This window comes from Phoenix dactylifera, chromosome 4 (genome assembly GCF_051530095.1).
Source record: "Phoenix dactylifera cultivar Ajwa chromosome 4, Ajwa_hap1_PhDact_Kaust_v1.1, whole genome shotgun sequence".
Lineage (NCBI taxonomy): Eukaryota > Viridiplantae > Streptophyta > Magnoliopsida > Arecales > Arecaceae > Phoenix > Phoenix dactylifera.
Window position 1 is genome coordinate 51,641,357 of NC_143193.1, and position 27,028 is coordinate 51,668,384.

The 27,028-nt window shown below is 39.4% G+C and overlaps 2 protein-coding genes and 1 pseudogene across 3 annotated transcripts; 1 reads left to right on the forward strand and 2 right to left on the reverse strand.

The window, feature by feature from the left end:
• Positions 1-5,038: 5,038 nt before the first annotated feature.
• On the reverse strand, positions 5,039-11,753 carry LOC103701285 (putative sodium/metabolite cotransporter BASS1, chloroplastic). The gene is made up of 7 exons (XM_008783293.6): positions 11,285-11,753; positions 9,716-9,856; positions 6,461-6,616; positions 6,274-6,395; positions 6,035-6,175; positions 5,738-5,798; positions 5,039-5,341 (listed from the first exon to the last, which is right to left on the reverse strand). The coding sequence occupies exons 1-7, from the start codon at positions 11,660-11,662 to the stop codon at positions 5,156-5,158; spliced, it is 1,185 nt and encodes a 394-aa protein (XP_008781515.2). The 5' UTR covers positions 11,663-11,753; the 3' UTR covers positions 5,039-5,155.
• Positions 11,754-14,559: 2,806 nt separating this feature from the next.
• LOC103701395 (NAC domain-containing protein 37 pseudogene) lies at positions 14,560-15,997 on the reverse strand (annotated as a pseudogene).
• Positions 15,998-24,064: 8,067 nt separating this feature from the next.
• Positions 24,065-26,558, forward strand: LOC103701284 (zinc finger protein STOP1 homolog). Of its 2 annotated transcripts, none has more exons than XM_008783292.5 (2): positions 24,065-24,255; positions 24,817-26,558. In XM_008783292.5, exon 2 carries the CDS (start codon positions 24,836-24,838, stop codon positions 26,348-26,350), a length of 1,515 nt encoding a protein of 504 aa, XP_008781514.4. In that variant the 5' UTR covers positions 24,065-24,255; positions 24,817-24,835; the 3' UTR covers positions 26,351-26,558. The 2 variants fall into 2 exon arrangements, with proteins under 2 accessions (XP_008781514.4, XP_017696850.4); XM_017841361.5 differs by having other exon boundaries at positions 24,073-24,255; positions 24,800-26,558.
• Positions 26,559-27,028: the final 470 nt, after the last annotated feature.

Below are 27,028 nucleotides of genomic sequence, written 5' to 3' on the forward strand. Positions count from 1 at the left end.
CATATCTAGGGTTTGATGTAAATGTCGATCCAAATCCAACAACAATGAAAAAATCAGATCAAGTTAGGATTTCTTTTTTGAGATGATGATATTTACTACTTTAAAACTAAATTTAGAATTAAATATCTGAATCTAAGAATAATATCTTTCAGTCTTCATAAAATCTTAGCATATGGGCTAGATACGGATATGTTAAAAATCTCCATCGATACTTATTCGGTCCGAATCAAGCATCAAGCATGGAGTGGATTGGGTGGAAGAAATGAGACAAAAAGAAAAAGAAAATAATCTAACAATTGGGTCGGGCTAGATTTAGACCGGTTAGATATATATTTAATTTTATTTTATTTTTATGCCTGACTTATAAGTTTAACAAATAAATTAACAGACAAAAATATAAACAGAGAGAGACTTGGCTGCACGCTCCAGCCCACAGAACACGGCATGTGGATAGCCATGGGATTTGCTCCAAAGGACGTGGATTCCAACATCTCACGCCCCCCACGGTCCAATCCACGTGGCTAGATGAAGGGATAAGTTATCCCACTGCATGCAATCCTTGCTTTAAAAAAGCCAAAAAAAAAAAAAAGGACACGAAGGGAACTCTTTACATCACAAACAAAACTGAGAGCAACAGAAGTCTTGTGGAAAGAATATCACCCATATTTTAACAAGATTTACAGCTCACGTACACCTCATCTGATGAACGAGTCCAAAGTGGGATAGCGTGTCGGTGTTCAAAGTTGGACAGAATCCAACCGGAAGGAGCACGACGCTGCCTCGCAATGAGCCAAAGCGAGAAGCTAAGGAGCACCGGCCAGACCGCCAGTGATCAAGTAGAGTTGCATAGAGCACTCAAGTAACAAACAGAGAAACTTTTGAATTTACAATCTGACAAGACAGGCTTTTCCCAAAAATTTGCAAGACAGTGAGAAGCATACTTTTAATTCTTTATGCCAGTGGAAGTAGATCTGTATTTCTCTATTTAGCTTGGCATTGGCATTACTGTTGAGTGTTTTAAGCAAAACTAACACTCAAACCCCTCTGTATATGTAGATTAGCTCCAATGTTTTTAAAGAGATGACACAATGAACCCCTGCGAAGTCAGAACATTCATTACGTATGATTCATCAGAGGAAACAATCATCGCATTCGTGCGAAGAATTGATGTTGAATTGAAGGAAACTCTGAGGACCACCATGAACAGTCACAATGAGACCCACATGCTGCACAAGGGAATCAATTTGTAGTCTCTGCACCAGAGGTGCTATCAGGTCGGGTCGGATCTGAGTATTGCTGAACTTAGAACCCTACCCTCAAGATTTTGCATCTAACTTTTGTTCGATATCCAGTCCATTAAATGGTCATGTTAGGCTCGGATCAGGTAATAAAAATATATACTTGGTTCGATCCAGCGGAGATTAGGTCTGAATGCATGTTATATTATATCTTGAAGAATTAATCAAGCCAAACAATCCATGCCATGGTAAGTTTATCAATAAAATGTCCAATACTTCTATGAAAATTAAACCATGAATAACAAAAATATGATGATGAACTATATAAATTTCATTCCCTGTAGGATGAAAGCCACTACCTCCAAAGTCTGCTGATAGTAATATTATGTGTCCTTGCAATGTTTCTTCTCTATGATATCTAGTCCTGCAATGTGTAGTCCAAAGTCTTTTGAGACCGGAACCGATCAGGCTTGGAGAAGACACAACGTTCATGTACAAAGTCAGAGACCCTGCTTGCGCTTGCTCAGTCTAATTTTCCAGGAAGAAGGCACAAAGGAAGTGGCGCTACACTTCCTGCAGAAGCAAATAAATTGGATTCATTAGCTTCCATTGCAACTGACTTATTTGGACTGGTTTTGGAAATGAAGATTATGGATCAGATATGGATTACAAAGTGACCCAAAGTGAACCCGAATTAGCACCATGTATTTTTCATAATCCTCCTCAACAGTACATGCTGTATCTGGCATGGGATCCTGGATTCTTTTGGAACCTGTTGAGTTTCTTGAAATCAATCGACCATGTCAAACAAACTTGCCTGCTTTGAAACCATCTTATGCATCAAAGTTTAATATATTCCAACAAATTAACTTCAATTATGATTGTTCTTAGGTAGGCAAGCATACCGCCCGGGCATGGGATACTTTTAAAAAAAAATGATTCTCAAATCTTCACAAACTTAGTGCAGGCTCGGATACAGAATTTTCGACCATTTGAAGACCCACTCGAGCCCATGATTTCGTGAATTCGCATACAGAGAAAATTGCAGTAATATGTGTACATTATATTGTATCTGCCACTGGTTTTCTTGAATGCTGAGCGGAACTACCCACAATCCTCAAATGTTAATCAGAGAAATTTTCAATCAATGGATACAAAAAATTATAGTGTTGTCATCAGCTGGATCTTGTGGAATTTGGAACTTACCCTAAATCTGTAATCCCTGCGTAGGTTGTCTTGAACAAGAAATCCAAATTGGGCAATTACCGAGCAAGCTAAATTTAATCTCCAAGCTAATTCAAGTATGCCAGCACCAAATCTTGGATGATACGTGAGTCACTGGTTTTAACCTAAAGTACTTTCTTATAGTAAATGAACAAAGAATAATATTAAGTTTGGGCTCCTGCACTGTTGAATCAGCCAAAAATGGTTGTCATGCATGCAGGTCTTGCATTTTGCAGAAAGATGTGGTGGTATAAATACTTAAGCAATGTTTTAATACAAAAACAATTAAGGTGAGGGGAAGAAGAAAAGAAAAATGATGCATGGTAAAAAGTCTAATGACATGTTTGGAAAGAAGAAAAATTGTGTCAACAGTGGCCTTTATCGTAGGCGCATCAGAAAAAGTTTAGAAGCAATGGCCAACTAAATTGTAAGATAAAACTATCTCTAATAGTTTATAGGTCTTGTGCATCATTTGCTAGATATACCTGAAGGAGAAACCAAAGAAAGTATAGGAAAAACTGAGTAAAGTTTTCAAGGTATCAGGCCTTCCAGGGTATTTGACTTCAGCAAGGCAGTGGCAAAACCATGTCAAGTCCCACACTAGATCGGGATAGCTATAGCACCTTGCAACTAAGGTTGGAAAGAACTTGATAGAATCACGTGTTTCTTGATCTACTGTCATCTAATTGTTTAAAGCACCTTCCATTTTATGATCTTCATGGAAAACACTCCGCGAAAATTGCATAAAATATTTATGTTTCCAAATACATCAGACATAAAGCAACCCACAAAGTAACATACAAATGCACATAGTGGTGCAACTTGATTAGCTGTAACCGAAAACAACAGAAAGTGCTCTTAGAGCTGATATGTAGAACAATGTATAGAATTAACCATGAGCGCACAGGGGTAATGCTCGAGTATTTAAAGCTCAAGGAGATAGAAGCTCAAATCTTAATGCATATTGTTGGGGGGAAAAATGGACCACCCCACAAATACAATTAAAGCACCCAAATCCGACAGCAAGGCCGAGCTCATCCAGGCCAAGCTCATCCAGGTCGAGCCGAGCTCAGAAGGCCGAGCCGAGCTCAGAAGGCCGAACTCGTCATCCACATGCTGCAGCCACGACCTGCAGCAGTCTCATCCAAGCTGAGCTCATGCAGGCCGAGCCAAGCTCAGAAGGCCGAGACCAGAAGGCTGCCGAGCTCCGAAGGCTGCCGAGCTCATTCAGGCCGAGCTCATGCAGGCTGCCGAGCTCAGAAAGCTGCCGAGCTCATGCAGGCTGCCGAGCACAGAAGGCCGAGATCAAAGGCCGAGACCAGAAGGCCGAGCACAGAAGGCTGCCTAGCTCAGAAAGCCGAGCACAGAAGGCTGCCGAGCTCATTCAGGCCGAGCTCATGCAGGCTGCCGAGCTCAGAAAGCCGAGCACGGAAGACCGAGACCAAAAGGCCGAGCACAGAAGACTGCCGAGCTCAGAAGGCCGAGGTGACCTCAGAAGGCCGACCTCGTCGTCCACATGCTGCGGCCATGCCCTGCAGCAGCCTCACCGCACATGCAGGCTGTCGAGCTCAGAAGGCCGAGCACAGAAGGCCGAGACCAAAAGGCCGAGCACAGAAGGCTGCCGAGCTCATTCAGGCCGAGCTCATGCAGGCTGCCGAGCTCAGAAAGCTGCCGAGCTCATGCAGGCTGCCGAGCTCAGAAGGCTGAGCACAGAAGGCCGAGACCAAAAGGCCGAGACCAGAAGGCCGAGAACAGAAGGCCGCCTAGCTCAGAAGGCCGAGCACAGAAGGCTGCCGAGCTCAGAAGGCCGAGCTGACCTCAGAAGGCCGACCTCGTCGTCCACATGCTATGGCCATGCCCTGCAGCAGCCTCACCGCACCATGATTTACTTGCCGGCCACGCCACGACATATCAACCAGGGACCATACCCTACTACGACTGTCAACGCCTCACCATTCCCAAGAATGGACTGCACTGCGCGCCACAAGCAAGCTCTGGCTGCATGCCATCTCCTCCTATGATGGGAACGGGCCATTCACGGCAACTCATTACTTCCACGCCCACGTCGAATCGTGACGGTAACCCATTAATTCGCCCAGTCACGTCACAGGTAACCCTGGCACTCCTATAAAAGGGGAGCTTCTCCCTCTAAAAAGGGGCTTCTTCCTCCCAAGGGAGGGCTTCGGACTTCTACATACAGTCCCTCTCCTTCTCCAAAATTAAGCCCCCCTCTAACTTAAGCATCGGAGGGCCGGCACCGGAAACCTCGGCCACCGGCATTTTGCAGGTCCTCCGGAGGACGCCGCCCGCCGATGTACCGCCATTCTCGCCGGAGCTCCTCCTCCTCGGTCCGCGGCCGCCCCCGGGTTCAATTTCCAGCAACACATATAAAACAGAAAAATCTCCGCTAAGAACAATAGTTTGATTATGTAAGTATGATTACAAATCCAATGAATAATTATATCAGAGCAGTCATATGCGTACCGCTAATAGGGGCGTAACAAATCATTGATTTATGAAGAACAATAGTTGGTTTCCGTCATTATTAGTTGCTTAAAATAATTATCACATCTAAATATTAAAACAATGATTATTTAAATGAAGATACTTGACTGAGAATTGAAGAAATGTAAGCTGTGCAAGTCTTCAGTACAATAAGTTGAAAAAAGGGTTGAAATTTACATAACTTGATACTAATCACTCTTAGTTTTATGTCCATTCTTCATATCAGATGGATCAAGATATCTCCATATAAAACCCAAAGTGCTACCCATGATATTCATAAGCACAGCTGACAATGCAGGCGGTAAGGCGACGAGCGGGGATGAAAAGTGGGCAGTCGCTAAAACAACGCCCAAGGAAGAGTTTTGCATACCAACCTGTGTTCAAACATGAAAAGCTTTCAGCATCCTTATAGCCACTAATCCATCATGTCATGCATCTTTGCATGAAATAAATACAGTTGTAATAATTCTTAACAATACCATTACATGTTCAGAATATATACATTAAGGAGCAGAGGATATAATGTGACAAGAATTTGTTGACATAAAGATTAAAATGGTATTGAATTTTCATAAAGGTCTTTCAGGTTGAATCAGTGAAATGCTTCTTCAGTCTGCATCATAAGGCAACAACATTTGTACATGTTTTATGTAACAAAATGCTACTGCAAAATGACAGATATCAATTCCTTATTATCACACCTAAGTACATATGCTAACAGCTCTCACTAAATTGAGTTACTGCTCTGATACACAATCAAATAGCAATACCTCAATTGAAATTGCTCGACGCTGCCTTTCTCTGAAACCACAAATGGTTGCAGACAGATATCTGTAGATGAAGCATCCTTAGTAATGAGTATAAGAAAAGAGATACTGGTGTTCTAGGAAAATGTTTACAAAACCTCTTTGAGCTACCAAAGGAAAACATCTTTGTAAGTTATAAATAACAATTCTCAGAGGAGAAATTTTTCCCAGCTAATACTGTATAAACATAACTTCCTTGACCAAAAATTTATGTATGGATGGGAAATTCAAACCAGCTAGATGGCCAAGGACAATCCATACCCAACGAAAAAGCCTGCAAAATGTAATAACAGAACTGACAGTACTGCAACCCCGAAATCTCCAGAAAATATGCCCTGGATCCCAAAATTTGATGCATCGGTGATTGATGATTTTAGACGCACAACATTTTCTGAGAATACACTGCAATTTTGAAAAAAAAATCATGTGTTATATTATGTGTAGATTAAAGAGAAGCAAAAATTAGTAAACAAAAGAAAGAATATTTGCTCAAAACAGACCTGCTTGCTAGAAGTGAAGAAGATGACACCGCAAGAAGAGGAGCAAAGGGCGTAATAACTTTTACAATGGCAGGAAATTTGCTTTGCATGTAAGAACCCAACAAAATGGGAGCAACGACCACCTATAACCAATCAATTTTAAATCAGACAGGACAAGGTGAAGATCATAAGAATGGATAGCTTTTACCTGCAAAGTACTGATAGAAAGTGTCACGGCATCCACAGGGACATAGGTTCCAGCCAGCATTTTGGTCAAGGTAGGAGTGAGAAGCACTGCAGCTAGAGTGGTGCACACAGTCATCACAATGGATAATGGCACGTCTCCTTGGGCGATTAATGTCACCTGTGACGCTACTCCAAAGATAAAGATAAATAAATGGAAAAATCTTACAAAGTATTGTAATTGTAAGCAGGTGGTGCAGCATGCTCCTTAAAATTAAAATCCCTAATGCATATGTATGCAAGACATTAGTTTCAAATTGCTTTGATGTAGCAATATGTAGTGTTAAACCTCAGAGGTTTTAGGAGGATTAGGTTGCAAGCAATGCCAACATTGAAATGCATTGCCTCAATGATGATTTAGAAGGCTGAAAGCCTACAGAATTCAGGTTTATTAGGGTAGTTAACAGTACAGAAGAAGGGACAATAAGTTAGCTGTCAGTATTTTCTCCATTTCTTCTCATCACAACCTTTTCTTTTGGCGGTCTTATCCACCGAATACCATGCTACTCTAGTAAATCTAGCAGTCCAAATGAGTGTCAAAAAATCCAAAATTGTTCTTCTCTACCACTGAACTTTTTAAGGAAACATGGTGATGGAAAAAGTTTTGAATAAAAAGGTGATTAGAGAAATTGCAGAAATTTTGCACGTATATTGGAAGGCAAACGGTGATGCAGATTGGGTTGCTTTTTTCGCGGCTCATCACTCTGGAGGTTTCATCTGGACAGACCACGGAGCTGTGTCAATGCCTTTACGTAGTATTTTGTTTTCTGATTTTGTTGGTTGTATCCACACCCGTCGAGTGTAAGCCGCCGATGTACCAAAAAAAGGAGAAATTGCAGAAATTTTAGGAATCCACATTCACTCACCATCTTTCATATCTTGCATCTTCCATCTGGAGAACTATACTTTATCTAACCAATAAACACCACTTCATCTATTTGGATCAGCTAAATCAGTACTATTTTACTCTATGTTTTTATAACAACCCAGGACTTCACCCAAAATGGCTAGCTGGAAGATATTATTTGGGTTTCTTGATCCTGTATAAATACCCAAGATCTATCCAGCGAATAACCGATGTGGGACTAAACACATGCCCGCACGGGTCCTCACATACTCCCCTCGTTCAAGCCCTGACGTCCTCGTCAGGCTAAGGGTTCATATCCATTCAAATCTAATCACAAACACCACGATCGGCTCGTAGTCAACCCCAATGGATCCGTGCTGCAGTGTCCCCTAGTCCACATAGGTTATGGGCCAGGTCCGCTCTGATATCATTTATAACAACCCAGGACTTCACCCAAAATGGCTAGCCGGAAGGTATTATTTGGGTTTCTTGATCCTGTATAAGTACTCAAGATCTACCCAGCGAATAACCGATGTGGGACTAAACACACGCCCGCACGGGTCCTCACAGTTTTATCGACAAGATTATCTTAAAAGCCCAACGTATGGACTTGACAATCTAAGAAACCATAAAGACATTTAATCGTTCAACAAAATTTTAAACAAATTTGATTGTCGAGGAAGTTCCTAGTTCTTTGATAAATTTATTTCACTAATCATTACCAGTTGCATTCGGCATTGTCCATTTGGAGAGCAAAGATAAATGATTTTAACCAACTAGGCATATCCAATCAATCTGTTGCCAGCCTCACAAATTCCTCATCAACATTATGACTTATCAACTGCTAAACCAAAAGCCAAAGCAATGTTGACTAGATCGTACAAAACAACCCTATACAGGTATAACCCCCTTTTTCTTTCCTAGTCTTCCACTGAACTTTGAACTATTATCGGAACAAAAATCTCCTTCAGCCTATGTTGCACATCAAGATAACAATTCTTTTTTTTCTTTTTTGAAGAGTACATCAAGATAACAATTCAAACTACTTCTCACCACTTTATTTGTCATCGGTGCAACTTGTTAGCTTCCAGTCTTATACTTTTTTTCAAGTACCTCGCCATGCATCCTCCTTCCAATTCTCAAACATCTGGGATACCCATCTCATGTGCCCAGATCGTCTCCACTGGACAACATGCCAATCTATACAACACTAAGTTCTTTATTATCTTCCAATCCTTGAGGGGGGGGCAAACTTTACCGATTAAGAAGCTGCAGTAACACGGTGGCAGAGCCACAAGCTCATTTTATTGCAGGAATGAAATGGGCAACCAAAGGCAAGATGAAGTAATCTCAGATGACTAACTGCTTAAGAAGCTGAATGGAAGTTGGCAACACATGCAATCAGCAAAATCATTAACCTACTGTATAAAGATGGTGGATGGTTAGATCCACTCTTAACATCTATTCGTACCTTACATTCATACAATCTTTCAAGATTACAAATACAACACTTGATGGTAGAGCAATTCATCAGAAAAAAAAGTGGATTGTTCAGAAAACCAGCAGATAAGCCCCAGTTGGATGATCTAAGATTGGTTTGAACTAAACGTCTTTGAGAAAATCCCACAACCATCTATTTGGAGGAAATATTTTGCCCAATTTTTTGTTAACAATAATTTGAAGTTGAGTACTGTCAATTTATAGCCAAAAACTGCACATGTTATTACATACAGGATTTGAGAAGTTCAGCAAGAAAGGATGGAGTTTTGAAGCTTTCTTGCAGCTTCTTTTTATGTAGTTGATGTCCTTAAAAGATTCTTCAGTTAAGAAGAACATAGTCTTCTAAGGAATGCCATACTGAAATAGTTGTTTTAGTATAATGTTAAGAATGATGCATAAATAATAGAAAGACTGGCTACATCATAATCAGTTTGTATTTATCTGCAATAGTATTTTGAATCTAGGTAAATCCTAATATCTTCTTCCTCACTTCACAAGGAAGAACATTTGGCCAGCCCCAAATTGATTCAGTATATAAAACAGAGTTTTGATGCAGAGAAACATGTCACCACACACAAATATGCATAAGAACTCAATATGTTGCCAGAAAAGCAATCTATATAAATTAAGACACAAAACAGCAATTATAATCACTCTATCAGCTTCAAGAAATCGAATAGTACATGCTCAAATGGCTACATGATTTGTTTTTGATGGGACTGTGGGATGGTGACAGCAAAAACTATGTCATAGGTCAATGAAACAAGCAAAGAATCAGAGTTATTCTATGAAGAAAAGCAAAGGCCAGATGAACAATGAAAATGAAAATGTTACCACATTGGATGCCATGAACAATGAAAATGAAAATATTACCACATTGGATGCCGTTCCTCCAGGACAACATGCCAGCAGAATGAGACCAACTGAAAGGGATGGTGGAAGTGCAAGTGCTCTGCTAACTATAGCTCCAAAAGCTGGCATTATTGTGTATTGAGCAACACAACCAAACAGTATCTGACAATAATACAAAAGGAAAAATAAAAGAATTGAAGAAAACACAGTAGGAGCAATCAGGTGTATTGAACATTGACAATATAACAGTCAGAAGAAGATTTTGATCAAATAGCAGCCATAAGATCATATAAGGAATCCTTATACATAATGAAGTTTGGTTTTGCCACATGACTAATCTGACAAATGGTACCACAGTAAGAAGCATATGATTCTTTAGTGACCTTCCAATAAAAGTTAGCAGCCACTCAGATGTAAAGCTTGACAGGGAATTGGGAATAGTTTCCATTTTGGGAAAAAAGGAAAAAAAATCATAGAGGAGAAGGGATCTCTTGGTGTCCCCAAAACAAACAAATTTCGCAGCTTATCCCAGTCTTACACAATTTCTATATAAATATGTATTAGCAAATAACACAGTACATGGCTGCTTATACTGTACAAAAGATCAACATGCACTAGAAATCCTCCTTCCAGCCTCTCCAATTTTCCCTTTACTTGCAACCAAAGACCTAGCATAAAACTGTTTCATAAATTGCAAGCTTGCAACCTAAAGAAAATGCCTACGGAATGTAAATACAGCACTTTTCCCCTTCTTTTTCCAAGCTAAGTGAAAGTTCTTAAGCTTGAGAGGAACTCAGGTACCATTAATCAACCTTTAAGTTTCTCATAAACCAGCTAACATCTGAATTACATTGACACTCAGCCTACATGTTAAATAGAATGTCAATTTGCATGGGCACAAATGAGCTCGGCTCCCTTTAATCCTGATATAAGTTAGAATATATAAATCAACCATAGCCATGCATAATTTAATTTCTGTGGATTAACTTCAAGATATTGCACAATTTTCATTAACCACCATACCTTTCTAAGAAAAGGCATACTGCATTGATGCCTATGAGATCATATTTTCAAGAAAGATAAAGCCTCTCTAAAAATGGGCATATTGCACCAAAAACCAAGAACCCAAAACTCCACTAAAAACTTCATCTTTAATTGCAAAACAACATCAGATATCTAACACATATATGTGCACTCAGTTTTCTTGAATAACTTAAAAAGCTATTCTAGAAATGTCAAGGAAGGCCACGTCGTTCTTAAATAAGCACAACTGCATTAGAAACCAAGAATGCAAAATTCCAACCGAGACCATCTTTAATTGTATAATAATATCAGGAAACCAACACAGAGCTCACATTCAATTTTCTAACCATAAACTTTAAGAAATTCTCCAATGTTCAAGAAAGATCAAATCTTTCCGAAATAGGCATCAAATCCATGCATGCAAACGTCCAAGAAATATCAAATATTTCCAGAATGGGCATACTTCATCTTTTTTAATTCCAAAGCAACATCATGCGTCATAATCCGAAAAGTCAAAAAGAAGAAGAAGAAAAGATAATCAAGAGGCTAAAGTTTCTTATGACTCACAGAGAAAGGCCTTTGGCGTAGGAGGGAAAAGAATTCCCTCAGCTCCAGGGTAAGGCCCATAGCCAGCATTATAAAACCCAGAGAGAAGCTATATGAGGCGGGCCCCCGCTCCACGAACCACGAGAAAGCCGAGGGCTTTACGCAGGCAACGGCGCCTCCGAAGGTCACGTAAAGCGGGTACAGACTAGCCGCGGTCGATAGCATCTTCTCCCATACGGGTTTAACCGGCGAGGCCGGGTCCGGGGTTCCGGCGAGGGATTTGACGGTGAGGAGCTTTGGAGGGCGATAAAAATTGGATCTTGGAGGGCGGAGAGCGAGCAATTTGGCTTGGCGTTTGTGGTTGGGGATCAAGGGTTGGATGGAAAGGCGGAGAGACATTGACAGCAGCAGCAGAAGCGAAACAGAGAGATGATAGGCAGTATGCGCTGTCTACCGTTCTCAGGAGAAGATTTGGTGAGGCTGAGATGTGCTTTGTAGACCGTGCAACAAGAAATGGTACATGTATGGGAGACACGTGTGAACCAAGACCTTGCGGCGCAAAAGCGTGGAAAGGTCTGTACCACTGGATTCTTAATTTAACTCTTATTTTATGTTTAGCCTCTAAATGAACTACATAATTACATTTGTTTTTTCAAATATCCTTGGGTTTGTTTAATAGCTCTTGTTTTCCAACTACTTACAAGTTTTAGTGAAAATCTCTAAATGGTGTTGTGTGTCACAGGCTCATAATCTAAAAGCTTAAACTATGAAAAAAACAATTAGTTCGGACAAATAAACTCATATAGCATCCTTTTTGTTAATCGATGTAGGACTATAATAATTTATCCCACTCAATCTTATCATAGTTGTCTCTTACTTAAGAGGAGAGGCCTACTTATAGCTTAGGTCCTACTTAACCTTACTAGATCCATCTCACTTTTATATTCTTTAGTGGGAGCCTATACGATTACTAAGGGTAGTCAAATTTACTGTGCATAGCTCTAATACCACTTATTACAGGTTCGATATTTTCCCAAGCACCCATGCGGCATTAAAAAGCTATGCTTGCCTGCAATAGTCTTTAAATCAGCTGATCGCCCTAACTCCTCAAGTTAGAACTCTAAGAAAGAGAGGAGCACAAACACGGGAGAAAGTAGAATTTGGGATAATGAAGAGTAGTATTCTACTAAAACACTCGTGCTTAATGATTTGACCAACGAGACCCTTTTTTTTTTTTGTAGACTCTACCAGATATAATAAATGGTTAGCAATTACACAAGTGTTACAATTTAAATGGTTCGGATCATTCTTTAGCCTCATTTTAATAGAAAAAAAATGAACACCCAATGTTGCATGGCATGGGATTTGTCATCGAAAGGTAATTTGTTACGATTGATCTATTATTCCCTCCAAAACAGATCAAGAAACCTGCCATTTTCTTAACCAGAATCTCAGAACAAATACATATTAGGAATTACCACAATGATAAAGTTGACGTTTACAAGTTACTGACTGTATTTGTTTCTTTATTTTTTCTGGTAGACTATCTTTTGGTTGCATATAATTTGCATAATTCGAATTGCCGATCACTTATTCCCACATGCAGCTCTAATGTTACTGTTAGGAAGAAAGCATTGGCCTCAAAATCTTCAATCTTAATAAACAGGAACCGAGCCATGGTCATGGCATCAACCAATAATGATCTAAAAAAGAAATAATGATCTGGCAGCAGCAGCAAACATCAACCTCTGCTGTGATCTCTTAGATTAGTAGCTCGTTACACTCAATTGTCTGTCAGTGAGAATTCTATGACTCGCCATCTACCTTGGCATTTCATTGAGCTGCCATCACTGTACCTGTCACTCCCAGCGGTATCTCAGCGAGAGTGTTGTAGTTCCTTCAACCACTTAACAATTAACAAGCAGAGGTGATCAAATTAAGCAGCTGTGGTGAAGCTTATTCAATCATGCTAGGATTCAGGAATCATGTTCGCATAGAAGTCATTCATGTTCTTGGTAGACTGGTCCCAGAATTTGAATGCTTTTGAATCATGTATGGGTGGTTTACAGGATTGTACAATGATAGGGCTTTGTGATTGCTTATAGGTGGTCCTGCTTTTAGCTTCCACTGCAACCTGCCTATTTGCAAGCTCAATGATGCTTACTGTTTTCTCACCCCTCAAAAAGAACTGATGAATTCTGTTTGGAGCAGAGAGACAGAGTATCAGTCATATAATTTTTTTTCCTGCAACTCTTGTTTTCTCCAGTAACTATTCTAAAACAAAAGCTGCACAGGTGATTGTTTAATAATTGAGTCTCTCTCTCTCTCTCTCTCTCACTCACTCACTCTCTCAAATCTGCTCCTTAGCTAAGAAATGATGAACTGCCTCTAAGATTTGTATTGCCAATGAAATGGAGATTTGCATTAGAATAAAACCAATGCTCGTGAATAAGAACGTGTGCACAAGGTTAAGACCATATGAGATGATGTTGGCAAATATAAGGTGTCTAGTGAGAGCCAAAGATTATGATAGAAGTGATACTGAGGAAATATATTTATGTAGTACCATGATTTGGAATGAAGAGCAGAGCATACGACAATCCTAAGTTGGACTTGTGTTTGCATTAATGCATCAGGAACGTGAAGGTGGAAAGTTAAGAAAGTTTAATTTCCCTGTATTTAAAATTTATTACAATAAAGAAAAGAATGGACTGAAAGGTGATGAATGATTCAGAAAATTACCCTACTAAATGGTGTCGATTTGATCATCGATATTAAGCACCTTACTGTTCACCAAGCAATCTCATTTTATTATCCAAGATGGGTATACATACACACACATGCACAAATACTTTGATCCCTTGCAGCTCCAGAGACAAGTATAGCACAATTAGTGCTAACTGAACATACGGTAAAAAGGAGTTTTAGAAACCAGTACCTTACAGTGAGAACTTTAAAAAAAAAAAAGAAAGAAAATCACCCTGAAAATACTTTACTATTGCTGGAAAATTCATAATACTAGATCAAAAAGAAGGAAAAAAATCACTCAAAGCTTCACAATTCCATAATATGGTAAAGTTACTAAGAAGAAAGGAGTTCCTTTTTCCCCGAGAACTCGAAAGCAGAAGACTAAATCAAACTACAAAGTCAAAAGCTTGTCCACCTAATTCTCACTCGACTTCATAAATAGTTTTCCCTCTATTTCTTGTTCAGTTCTGGAGATGCTATGCAACTGCTACAGATCACCATGAACCAGCTTAAAACATTGTGTCAAACTAAAGTCCCCGATACTAGATTTAAAAGGACAGGAAATGATCTTGGTTTCGAGCATCTATGTCATAATCCAGAGGATTTAGTGGCACATTTGAGTTAGAAGATGCAACTGATTCATTCAGCTGTGATGCGAGCAACCTATCTAATACTTTCCAATCAATGAACTCTCCCCTGCAATCATGTCTTTCGTCACCATGGTCCTCATTAGCCACAATACTAGGTTCAAAGCATTCCTTCACAGCTAAATTTGTTGGTAGACTTGGACTACCAAGTGGTGGAATCTCAAGGGCATGATTAAGGTGGGTCTGTCCACATCCAAGCTCCATCTCACATCCAAATGACTGCTCATGAAAAGTTTGTGCTGCAATCGAGTTCACCAGATGAGCAGTCATACAAGCATCGGAAAGCGCTTCTACTCCAGAGCAGTTATGATCTCCAATGTAGTATCGAGGATTGTAAGTGTCTAAGCATGGCCTCTGATTGGTATTTTGTTTTTTAAATGCTCGGCATACAACCCATCCTTCCTCCTGTAATCCAAAGAATGTACATGAAGTTGAATTGAGTATTAAAAGAACTTCAAAGATTAATATAACTAAGAGCAGTTGTATTCTTGTGCACATAAGTTCAACATAAGTGTTAGTATAATTTTAGGATAATTCTGTATCAATCAATATTATTTTTTTTTTGTTAGCATGATCTTATTAGAATGATTTTAGAAATCACATAATAATTTGTATCAGAGAGTAATATTTTTCTTTGTTAGTATGATCTTATATCAGCTTATATTATTATTCTTATATGAAGTGATAGAATAGAGATATAATATTTCTTTTTTTTTTGTTTTTCTCTTCTTCTACAAATATTTTAACAATAAGCAAGGAACTTGAGATTTAATTCTTTATCAAGCTTATATTAACATCATCAAGTATCAATATGGATTGGTTAACTTGCCTGAGGGGGACCATTTTCGCTTGACTGAAGGCGGTATTCATGCATGATCCAATCTGTTTTCCTGCCATTAGGTGCACGGCCTTCATAAAACACAAGAGTTTTCCTCATTCCTATAATTCCATATTTTGAAATCACAGCCTTGTCCCGTCCTGTAGCCTTCCAAAATCCAGCAGTGGTGGCCCTATTAGTGCGTGTTCCACTTGGATACTTCTTATCTTTATGGCTAAAGAAGTACCACTCGTTCTGCTCCTCATAGCCAAGTTTGCACCTGTCTGCTAGACTAGAAGATGGCAATTACGTAGGTGTTCAATTAGGCATGCATATGATCTTTCGATGTTAAAGTTACCAACCTTGCAGATCCCAGGGTTCTATTCTGTAGAGGTCTATATCTGTAATGACCTCCAGATCAATCTTTTGGGAGGAAACTTTTCTTGCGAGGTAGTATCCCACAAGTTCTTCTTCTGTGGGATGGAATCTGAACCCTGGTGGGATACAAGACTCCACTTCCATGGTCAAGTGACCTGAAAGCACAAGAACTGTAGTTAGATGTAGATGGTGATGCGGACCCAACATGACTTCACACCTAATGCTGAGAATACTAGATTCTTAAGATCCATGTGGTATATAAAATTATTGGAACGAGACAGCCTTAATGCTCCATACTCTTGAGCTAAGCCCAAAAATAAACCTTTCATAGATTGTTAGATCTGCTGACTCTCAACTGTACTGTACATTGGATCATCAACTGCATGGGTGGTGGAAGATACATGATTCTTTAATAAGTTTTATGTTATTTTAGGTACCTATCAGACATCCTCAAGCACACGCTATAGAAGCCCTGGTAAAAGGTAGACAGGAAAATTGACTTTTGAGCTGCAGTCATGTCCATGTTCCTTTGAGTGCGCTCCATGGTTGGGATCAATGCTTTCACACAGCAACTCCCTCCACACTCCTTTTTTTTTTGAGAAAAATAATAATAAAGAAAGAGATAAAGACCTCATCCACTGTTTAGATGCCAGGGAAAAAGAAGAAACACACTCAGACTTGTTCTCCGATTCATCTTCATTCTCCACAAAAACCAACAAGCACGCACTCATTGAAGGATACAACTAACCAAATATAGAACAAGAAAGAAGGAAAAACATGTTAAAACAAATCCACATGGAACCCAAGGATCCATTACCATGCATTCCAAGTGCCCTACTTCTCTTCCCAGTTCCCCTTCCTGTCTTTAACTTTGAAACACAAGGAAGATGGTAACACATCTTCATGCACGAAGCTACATATCTTAGCATGCACTAAAGATGGCATTACTCACCCAAAAAGGTGGTCTCGCTGCCCCAACGTAATTGCACTCTCACGGGAGGCGAGGAGGGAGAGGGAGGTGTTTGTTTAGAGGAGTGTGTGCTGTATCGTACTGGTTTATAAGAGTACAGTATGTGCGTGGAGAAATCCAAAGGTTTATAATGTGGGAGGAAGGAGATGTCGAACGAAATATATAGAAATACATGGGAATGAGAAGAAAGGGACAGAGGGTACATAGCCATCGATTGCGCGTGGGGTGGCAGAGAAAGAGAATAAGAGAGGACGGAGAGTGATTTGGACGGCGGGACTATGAAAAGAACCCCTCTCTCCACCACCTCATTCTCTCTCGATCTCCCCAAATAGAAAGCGGCTCCAGGCTAGCTACTGTACTGCCGACCATGCCAAGTGTCCATACCACTGTGCTGCCACCCAGAAGGAATCTTGTATTATACCACCAATCATTTTTGTTCTTCTATTTCTTATTATCTCTTTCTCTCTCTGAAATATATAGTCTGTGTATGATTAGCCATATAAAATGTCATCCAATTAGCTACACTAGTAGCTTTCCAGTATATATATATTACCTCACGCCAATAATCCTGGACAATAAGATGGTGTCTATCTTCTGTGGATGGTGAGCTTAAAAGCTACCTGATAGTTGTTAAAGAATCACCCTCTGAGCAAATATGTGAGACTCTTAAAATATCTGAAGCATATATTAGCCCTTTCCATATAGCATGCAGTTTTGCTATTGAAATCATAGTATCATAAACCTTGACACTACCAATAGTTATAAAGTGCCACTGGCACTTCTACTAACAAAACCTAATCCATCAAAGGCACTTCTCTCTTATTATACACTGTTGTTGAAATTAATCTTGAGGAAATAGAGAGTGGTGGCTTCCAGAAAAAATATGTTACCTGTAAAATTACAGAATCTGCATGGAAGAAGCCACATATTTTTTTCTGCCGTCAAATATTAATTCCTTTAGAGCAATCACTTGAGTTTAGGATACTCTAAAAAGAATTACTCTTAACACTTCGACTCATGCCTTTGGAAATAGGGTCATTATTTGCCAACTCTCTCTTCTCTCTCTCTCTCTCTCTCTCTCTCTCAAAAGAATTAAGTTTTCTAATTTGGCGAGTAGTAGGATCTAAGCTAACTCTTTTCCATCCTGCCTCTCGCTCTTCTCAGGCTTTGGAAAGTTGACAGGAACTGTCTTAGAAACTAAGACACCTATATGGTTGCACCACAAGGACCTAAAAAAGGCCTTCCTCTTTTGCTCTTGTAGGCAAATTTGTTCTGCTAGCCAGGCCACCCACCACCCATTCATTAAAATATGAAAGCCCTAGGTAGGCAGTGCAAGTCTAGGTGGACAAGCCAATGGCAACTATTTTGGACACGAGTAGAAGCTCCTATCCACAACGACTAGAGTTTTATAGTGCAGTGTGTCGCTAAAGATTTAAACCGAGTGTCATGCTATAACGGCCTTTGTTTGTTTCTCATTAATCTCTTTTAACTAAATAAACTGCTCGACTTTCATATAAAATAAGATGTGGATGGTGCTAGATTAGCCGCCACATAAATCTCTCTCTCGTTTGGCTTTTTAGTTTTTTCTTTGTTTTATGGTGGGCAGTGCAGGTTTGTTGAGGTAGGCCACAAGGCTTCCCTTCCAACAGTGACGTTTCTCCTGCATGCCAGTTTATTTTAGCTGGAACATTTTCCCTCAGAGGAGGATGAAACATACTGGATTACCGACCTGAAGGCTACATATATGCCTACTATAGGTCCGGAAACTATGCATGTCACATTTTAATAATCACAATATATATAGTGTTTTTAATTAGCGTCCAAGTGACAGGCTAAGAGCCTAGTCAGTGAAGTCTTTTAACTCTTCAGAGCTCAGACAGCAACATCACTACAAAGTGGAGCAGCAAAATATTTGTTTTATTGTACTGAAAATCATTAAGAAATTGCAATTTTGCATGATTTTGTGTAAATTAATTAGTCATATGAGATGAGCTAGTATTTGGTGTTCAACTATTTATGAAACATGCGATGCATCCCTACAAGTTGAATTCAGAATTGGTGATGCAATAATCCTCCAGAGGTCAAATGCTTTAACCATAGCAAAGATTAATTCTTTAAGTGTATGTATTTAGACAGAAACAAATGTCCGCACACTGTAGTGGAAGAGCAAGAGAGCCATCGACCCTGCAATATGATCTAGTAACTATGATGATCATCTAGTACCTCTCTCCCTCTCTATCTCCACCTACCAAGAAGTTGATGCAGTAGGACCATATAATTTCCAATGAATAAAATCTCCACCAGCGATAGTTCATGAAAAGACCGAGTCGATCGATGATTTACCAAGAAAGCTCTATAACAGATAGAATAGAGCACCTACAAGTTATCATGAGTCATGGAGAACTAGGATTCCAGCTAATTAAGCCTGGTTTAGAAGTTAGTTTAGACTGTAAATTTTTCAATAAGCTAGCTAAGGTGCAACAAAAAGGATCTTCTTCTTGTTAGGACCTCTCACTCCCCTCAAAACTTGTTCTAGAATGTACAAAGCTATATTCTTGGGGACATCGACATGCAAACTGCTTTGCATTATCTGACATATTTTACTGGGGTTGGCTTGCCTTCGCAACTTGCATGTAAAAAGGAGAGTGATTTTTTGTGAGCTGCCAGGAACAAGATGGGCAATGAAGCCTTTCATGAATCACCTACCCCCTTGTGTATGGAGCACAAAAACCCGGTTTGATGCTCATTCGGGGCACACTGAGTGGTAGGCAAAGCAGTACTCCACATAAAAAATACTGCACCTCTAAGTTTGTTGGTGGGGTTTGGGTCGGCTTGTGGGGCGGAGAGGACTCCTTTTGCCACCCTATTCTACAATATCACCATCTCCAACTATAACCATATCTAAGCTTTTCCTGTGACAACTAAAGAAGGGTGTGAAACAAGCTTCTAGACCCTTAAACTAGCTTGAAAATGACCTACCTCCTCCCACAAACATCTCTACGTCTTAACCAATCCTTTGGCACCTTTTGGCAAGTGCAAGAAACATCTGATTTTTTATTCCTTTGCACCTAATTGAGCTCTTCTAAGAAAATAAGTTTCCTTTGATTCCTTGAGCTTGACTAAGTACTGTGTTTAATTGTTCTGCGGGAACAAGGTATGTGCACCCTGGTTTAGCCTCAGTTCTTAGCTTCAGGGTCGTAGTCAGGTGTAGGTGCAAATAGTTGGATTATGCTTTAAAAACAGTATCATGTGATGAATATACGCACTATCCATGCTGCAGTTTTCATTATATGATAAATTATGTTAGTGCGATTTTAAACTAGACCAAAAAATCAAGGTAAAAGTGTAATTTAATTGAGCTCAATGTTGATACTATTGTCGTTGTCCATGAAAAAGCAAGCATCACCATCATTTGTCGGCATAAAGTGGTCCCATTCCATGGGTAAAATGAAGGTAATTTGTAGTTAGTTATAGTTACTCATGAACCATTATGTCTTACTTCTCCAAGGAGGGAACATGAAATCAATAGGGGAAGAACCAACGCCATTAATTGTTCTACACCCTGCGATAAGAATTAGACTTTCTGCTGCGTTTGAAAGAGAGATGGAAGAGAAGCTTCTTAGCTTCTCATCACATATATATCCTAGATCAAATTCTGGTTCTCACCGGAAAACGGTGTCTTCACCATAATTTCATGGAATGGCTAACAAGGAAACAATGGAGGAGCTTGAAGCAGCTTCTGAATTCATTTTCCTGGATCAAAGAAATACTTCACACCGTGAGTAAGAGAAGTGGATAAGAAGCTTCTCAATGATATCATTCTTTCCTCCTTTGTAAGCACAACGTATTAAAAGTTTCACACTCAAATCTACAGTTCAAGAATCGTGGTAGTTGTTAGGGGACAGAGAGCCCAAGAGTATACAACTCGAGCTTGGGTGCTATCAACAACCAATGCACCCGCCTCTAAGTTTAGCAGGATTAAGTTCATATATATAGTATCAGATGTTGCAGATTATCTGATCATTCTAATCAGTGCTGATGATGCTGTTCATCCTGAACTCCCAAGTTAATTGCAGTGGGAATTAGTGTCTGAAGAGGGACATGGGAAAGAGGGAATTGGATTTGCAGAGGATGGACTTCACAAGAGCATGCTAAAGAAAGATTATTTATAGTTACATAATTTATCTAGACTTCTTATATGGATGGTTTAAAAGTCTAATTTTACGAGTGGAATGACCTATATAAACAAAATAAGAGCATCTAATTAGAGGAAGTTGTGTACTAGTAAACATGAGAAGAAAATTGCCTACAAGTTGGCCCTACGTGAGGCCTCAAGCTAAAGGCCAACACTACCGTTTAGAGCCCATGAGGCATCTGTTGCACCAACCAAAGAAAGACACCAGCCTTCATTTTTAGGATGTTCTTATGAAGTGACCAAAATGAGAGTTGCTATTACCGCATCTCAAAAATATGTGATTCTTCATTTTTTACACCAATGCTGATTTCTCTTTTACAAATCCTCTATACAAGAACCTGTGCAGGTATGTATTTAGTCCCACATTGGCTATACACTAAATAGATTTTGAGCATTTATACAGAACTAAAGAGCTTAAAATAATATTTTTCGACTACTCTTTTTAGGTAAGATTTTGAGTTGCTACAAATGATATCGAAGCGGACTCTGTTTCTAATCTATATGAACTAGAAGATACTGCAGCATGGGCCCAGAAGTTGATTATTATAATTGAGTTTGAATAAATTTGGATTCTTAGCTTAGTAAGGATTTCAGAGCATACACAGAAGAAGTATATATATATATATATATATATATATATATATATATATATATATATATATATATATATATATATATATATATATATATATATATGGGACCCATGTGCTATAAAATCTTGTTATTTACAACCCATCAAATGAAAATTCTATTCCATGTAGAACATAAGCAAGACCATATTATGTTATAGAATCAAACATGCAAGAGTTGAATCGTTTATGTTTCTGGAGAAGGAAAGCCACTACCTTACTTGCTCATTGGCACATTGTTAATTGTTTATGATTAACAATTGTTGCACCAACTGTATGTTCTACTTCTATCAACCTCCTTTCCAAATTGAAGCTCTAATTGTGCCATCCCTCACAGTCATCTTCCATTCTGAAGCTTTTTGGTGGGTATGCAGCGACCTGTACGCTTCTTTATGCACTCTGGTGGTCGAACCCGTCCTCTCCTCTCTCTTCCTTTTGGTGGCTCCGGTGGCATTCAGTTTTCCAAACAGATCATTGGTGCCATTTATAACGGGCCGGGGTGGAGCTTTGCAATGCTGAATTCACGCAGAAGCTTGGTAGCTTCTGATCTGCGTCCTTCCCATGCATCTGAGGGGCTTGAAATCGCGTAATTATTTTTGGCATTAATATGGTGGAGTTGCTTCCTCTTTGCTTCCATGTGTTTTGGCAACCAAACCTACCTCCCATGGAGATGTCTTTATTCCACTGCAAATTAAAGCATAAGGAAGTGAGATTGTAATGTTGGAATCTCGTTAAATTGTGGCCCACATTGTCAAATGGCGTCAATATAGTCCAAGTGGAAGAATATTGGATCCTGTTTAATTAAACCCTAATCCCATTTAATTATAACCCATATTTGACAAGTGTCCTTTGAATTTCGTAAATTCTAATGATCTTAAGGGCATTAAGGTAATTTTGCAGCAGTGAAAGGTTATCTTGATGAGGATGACTCTTGATGGAGGTAACCACCCACGGCGTTTGGTTCCTAGAAAGAGCTATAAATAGCCTGTTAGACTCCTTCTCTAATACATATATTAAGAGCTCTCTCTCCATAAGATCCTGCGCTAATCTCTGTTGATCGCGGTTGCAGATCAGATTGCACATATCTCAAAGTTAGGTGCGTTTAGATGCATGACAATATTGATATTTCATTATTCATATATTCTTTAAAATTGCAAGTACAAATGTTTAGCTATACGGCAACCAAAATCTCATTACTATTATTTTCTAACTTTTGTGTAATTTCTTGAGGTTGTACTTTTCTCTCATTGTCATGATCCTTTGACCAAACACTTTTGAAGAAAATATATTAATAATTTAAAATTCTAAATATTGAAAATAAGGGATTTAAATTTATAGAAAAGAGCAAAATCATGATTTGAACCTAAAAGCTTTTAAAGCAGTTTAATATGATAATGAAGTAGAGGCTCTGGCGAGAGCTTTAAATTAAAGCATTTTCAGACTCTTTCGTTCCTTAAATAACCCAACCAACCATCAAAAAGAGCCAAAGTTGCCCTATAGTAGTAAGCAGCTGAGCCAAGCTTGAATGGAGTCTTCCTGGTCCAATAGCATCTTGAACCGTCTTCAACTTGCTGATATTTATCTCCTTTAGCATTTACCCCAATCCAATTGCAACTCAACCCAACAAATACAAATAAGTTAGGCAACCTGGTCCTTTTCCTAACTATAAACTTTCAAAATCATTTCTTTTTTTCCATTAGCACTCTCTATCAAGCCTCTTTGTGGACAACCATGCCTATCTTTGCCCACAATTTTGCTCCATACAGTGCCAAATGTTAAATAGAATTCAATTCCAGAGCCAAACCACAAAATTCTCCATCTCCTACGCCGTTCCACTCTCACATAAGAGAAAAATTATGTTCTACATTATATGCACCATACCAACCTTTTTCCGTAGGCTCTATTTATCATGCACTCGTCTCGATGATGGATCTACAGAAAAAAAAATATGATGCTTGATATGGCGGATATGGTGTATAATATAATTTCTTCTCGTATAGAGTGTGGGTTGAAAATTATATCCTACACTGCATGCATCATATCGGTGCACACGGTTATTCATATATGCATGTTAATATCCATGAATTGGTTATCTCCATGTATATCTATAAGTGGCTATGATTATTTGCGGTCATGTTGCAATGCAGAGTATGATTGTATAATTTCTCCCGCCTCGGAGTCTGCCCCTTTCATGCTGCGTGTCGTTGCTCTCCATAGACTTCCCGCTTTCCTCACGCCTTCCTCGCCTCTCCCCGTTCTGATGACTTCCGTGTATGATTTAAATTAAAAGGTTCCGTCCCTACAGACACAAATTACTTATCCATTGGTTGACTCGATTCGTGCGATGCAGTTAAGATGGAGAGTTTCGAAGGCGTACTGGAACGCCATCCTCCCTGACGTCCTAATCCTTCATCTGTGGAACGATGTAAGCAAGCCAAAGGTCAAAGCTTTAGAGCTCGTTGGTGGGGGCGTCGGAGGCGGCGTGGGGGAGAGGGGATCTAGATCTTCTCGGAGGGAGGTTTTCAGTCCGCGGGTGGGGTTTCGACCGGAGGAGGTGGTTTGAGGTCCGGTGTATTCGATTCTCTCAGCGCATTTGATCCTTCCTTCTGTGAGTCGTCCTTCTCCCTCTTTGATGTTATTTTTTCCCCCTTTATTTTCGAATATTCGTGCTTGAGATGTGGGAAAAAGATCTTTTTGGGGGAGGTTTATGTGCAAAGATTGTAGCTTTTTTTTTTTTTTATCTGCTTGTGGGGTTCATGATGCGTTGCGTTTTGGGGGATTGTTCTTGATGGGTTTTTGTATTATGCATAATTAGGGCTTTGGATCGATTGATTTGGAGTGGATGGCTTATTTCAATCTCTAGGGTTTTTGGATTGGTTTTATGCTATTTCTATGAAAGGTTAGCGCTTTTGGGTCTGTCTGGTTCGTGGAAACTGGATTCTTTCATATCCTTCCCGATATTTAGTTTTGTTGTTTTGTTTTTTTTTTTTTTTTGCGTTGTTTTATATCATGTTATAATTTGTGGCCACTGACATAGACTTTGCTTGTGGCATAAAGTATTTTTATTGACTTTCGAGTTGAGATGGTGGGATTTTGATTGCTTTTTCGATTAAAAATGGAAGCATCTTGGAAAAGCTCAAAATTTTGAATAGTTTTGCATCTGATACAGAGGAGAGAAAAGACTAGAAATGGACCACGAGCGAATGCCAAGTTTTGAAGCCTCCTCTTCGACTGAAGATATTAATTCCAACCCGCTGTTCACCCAATTTGATTCGAAAATTCTAAGCTATGGCGCGGGAAGTGAACAGTCTTTCCCTGAGTACCCCCAGAATTTGGATTCCTCATCCATTTGGTCTTCTCATACTGGGAAAGTAGTTAAACCACCAGATCAAGCTGCTCCATTTGCTAACAACCAAGCAAATCCAGCAGTGGATTGGGATCCAAGGTCAATGCTTAGCAAACTCATCTTCATTGACCAAAAGATTCACCAAGTTCAGGATATAATCCGTTCGACTATTGATGTTGAAGGTCAATTCTCTATCCGACCAAATGACCTCACAGTGAAGCAGCAGCTCGTGACCACAGATTTGGCTTACATCATATCTCAGTTGATCTCAACAACTGGTTACCTTCTTCCGTCGATCAATAACACACTTATGTCAAATATTCCTCCAGTTGCCCAGATGACTGGTACTATTGGTTCCACCTCTAGCTTAGCTCTGAATGGTATTTTACAACAAAACAAGGACTTCCCCTGGAAAACAAGCAAGGCTATGCAACACAGAGACTTGATCAAGAGTTTGACTCATACCGGGGATGAAGGAATCAAGCCAGTTCCTATCAATCACCATGATGCGAAGGACCACAAAGATAGTGAGAATGGAGAAGATCTTCCCCCAAGCTCATATGAAGTCTTGGAACCAAAAAAAGAGGAAATTTTAGCTCCGCACACCCACTTCTGTTCAATCTGTAGGAAGGGATTTAAAAGGTCTGCGAATCTAAGGATGCATATGAGAGGCCATGGAGATGAGTACAAGAGCCCGGCTGCCCTTGCCAAGCCAAGCAATGAAGCAAGCTCAGAATCTATGGCCCTAAAGAGGTATTCATGCCCCTTTATTGGTTGCAAGAGGAACAAAGAGCATGAGAAATTCCAACCTCTGAAGACAATTTTATGTGTGAAGAACCATTACAAGAGGAGCCACTGCGACAAGAGTTATACATGCAGCCGATGCAACACTAAGAAGTTCTCTGTTCTTGCAGACTTGAAGACTCATGAGAAGCACTGTGGACGTCATAGGTGGCTCTGCTCTTGTGGAACAACATTTTCTAGGAAGGACAAGCTGTTGGGGCATTTCAATCTCTTCCCAGGCCACAGCCCTGCAATATCCATGGGCGATGTCAAAGCTTCAGGAGTGGCAGATCAAGGAAGGAGCAATGAAACAATGACTGAAATGGGAAGTTTGGGATCTGACTTCCTAGGAAACGCCATGGATGATGTCGATGATCTAGACCTCGAGGATGCTGATGATGATCCCGGCTCTTTCTCCCCATTAAACTTTGGTTCATTTAACTTTGGTGGACTAGATGATATTCCACAACAATCATTTGATGCCTCAGAAAGTTTGTTTTCCTATTTTCCTTCGGGGTCTTGCAACGGTGTCCAAATGAATGGAGATAACTCGAATTTGAATCACCTAGGCTAATGGCGATGGCTAGAAAGCATCTGATAGCTCAGCAGCATGTCTTCAGTTCTGTACATGCTCTCCCTAGCTCTCTCTGGTGATTTGCATTTGGTGGTAGGGGAACTTTTGTAACTCAGCCATGTAATGTTTAATTAGTGCTTCGTTGTACATGATTTATTTTATGTTTATTGCTAATAATTCATTCATGATGTTAATGGCATGCTTTTAATTCGCATGCATGGCTGCAGTTTAACAGTTCAGAGTATAGACTATTGAGAGATCATACATGATTTTAGTTTTGATCCAAATGTATCTACTTATTTGCACATATATCAAGGATAATTACATCGTTGTTATATGGGGATCGCAACCAGGCTTAAAGATTGAGAATTTGGAAACAGTGCAAAAAAGTCATCAAAAGTTTGGAAAGAATTTACACAACTGGGAATAGAAAATGAACATAGAATGCAAATAACAGGTGTACATTTTTATTCACATTAGAAATAAAAATCATGGAAGAGGCAGCAACCACAAACCACTTCCAACAACCATAGTTACCATTATTATTATGTAATCTATCAGCTTTTCTAATATGATGGGTGAACAGGTTGTGAAATAGAAATAAATCACCAAATTTGAGAATAGTTGAATAATTTATTTAAGTTGGTAACCTGAGAACAATTCAGAAATCATTTTGTA

What these genes read in the sequence shown, in the direction of transcription:
- LOC103701285 (XM_008783293.6), bottom strand. Translation starts at nt 11,662, where the DNA reads ATGTCTCTCCGCCTTTCCATCCAACCCTTGATCCCCAACCACAAACGC. An exon ending in TACGCCAAAGGCCTTTCTCT is followed by an intron (nt 9,857 to 11,284) that starts GTGAGTCATAAG and finishes TATTATTGTCAG; the next exon opens with ATACTGTTTGGTTGTGTTGC. An exon ending in GAGGAACGGCATCCAATGTG is followed by an intron (nt 6,617 to 9,715) that starts GTAATATTTTCA and finishes GTAGCGTCACAG; the next exon opens with GTGACATTAATCGCCCAAGG.
- LOC103701284 (XM_008783292.5), top strand. Translation starts at nt 24,836, where the DNA reads ATGGACCACGAGCGAATGCCAAGTTTTGAAGCCTCCTCTTCGACTGAA.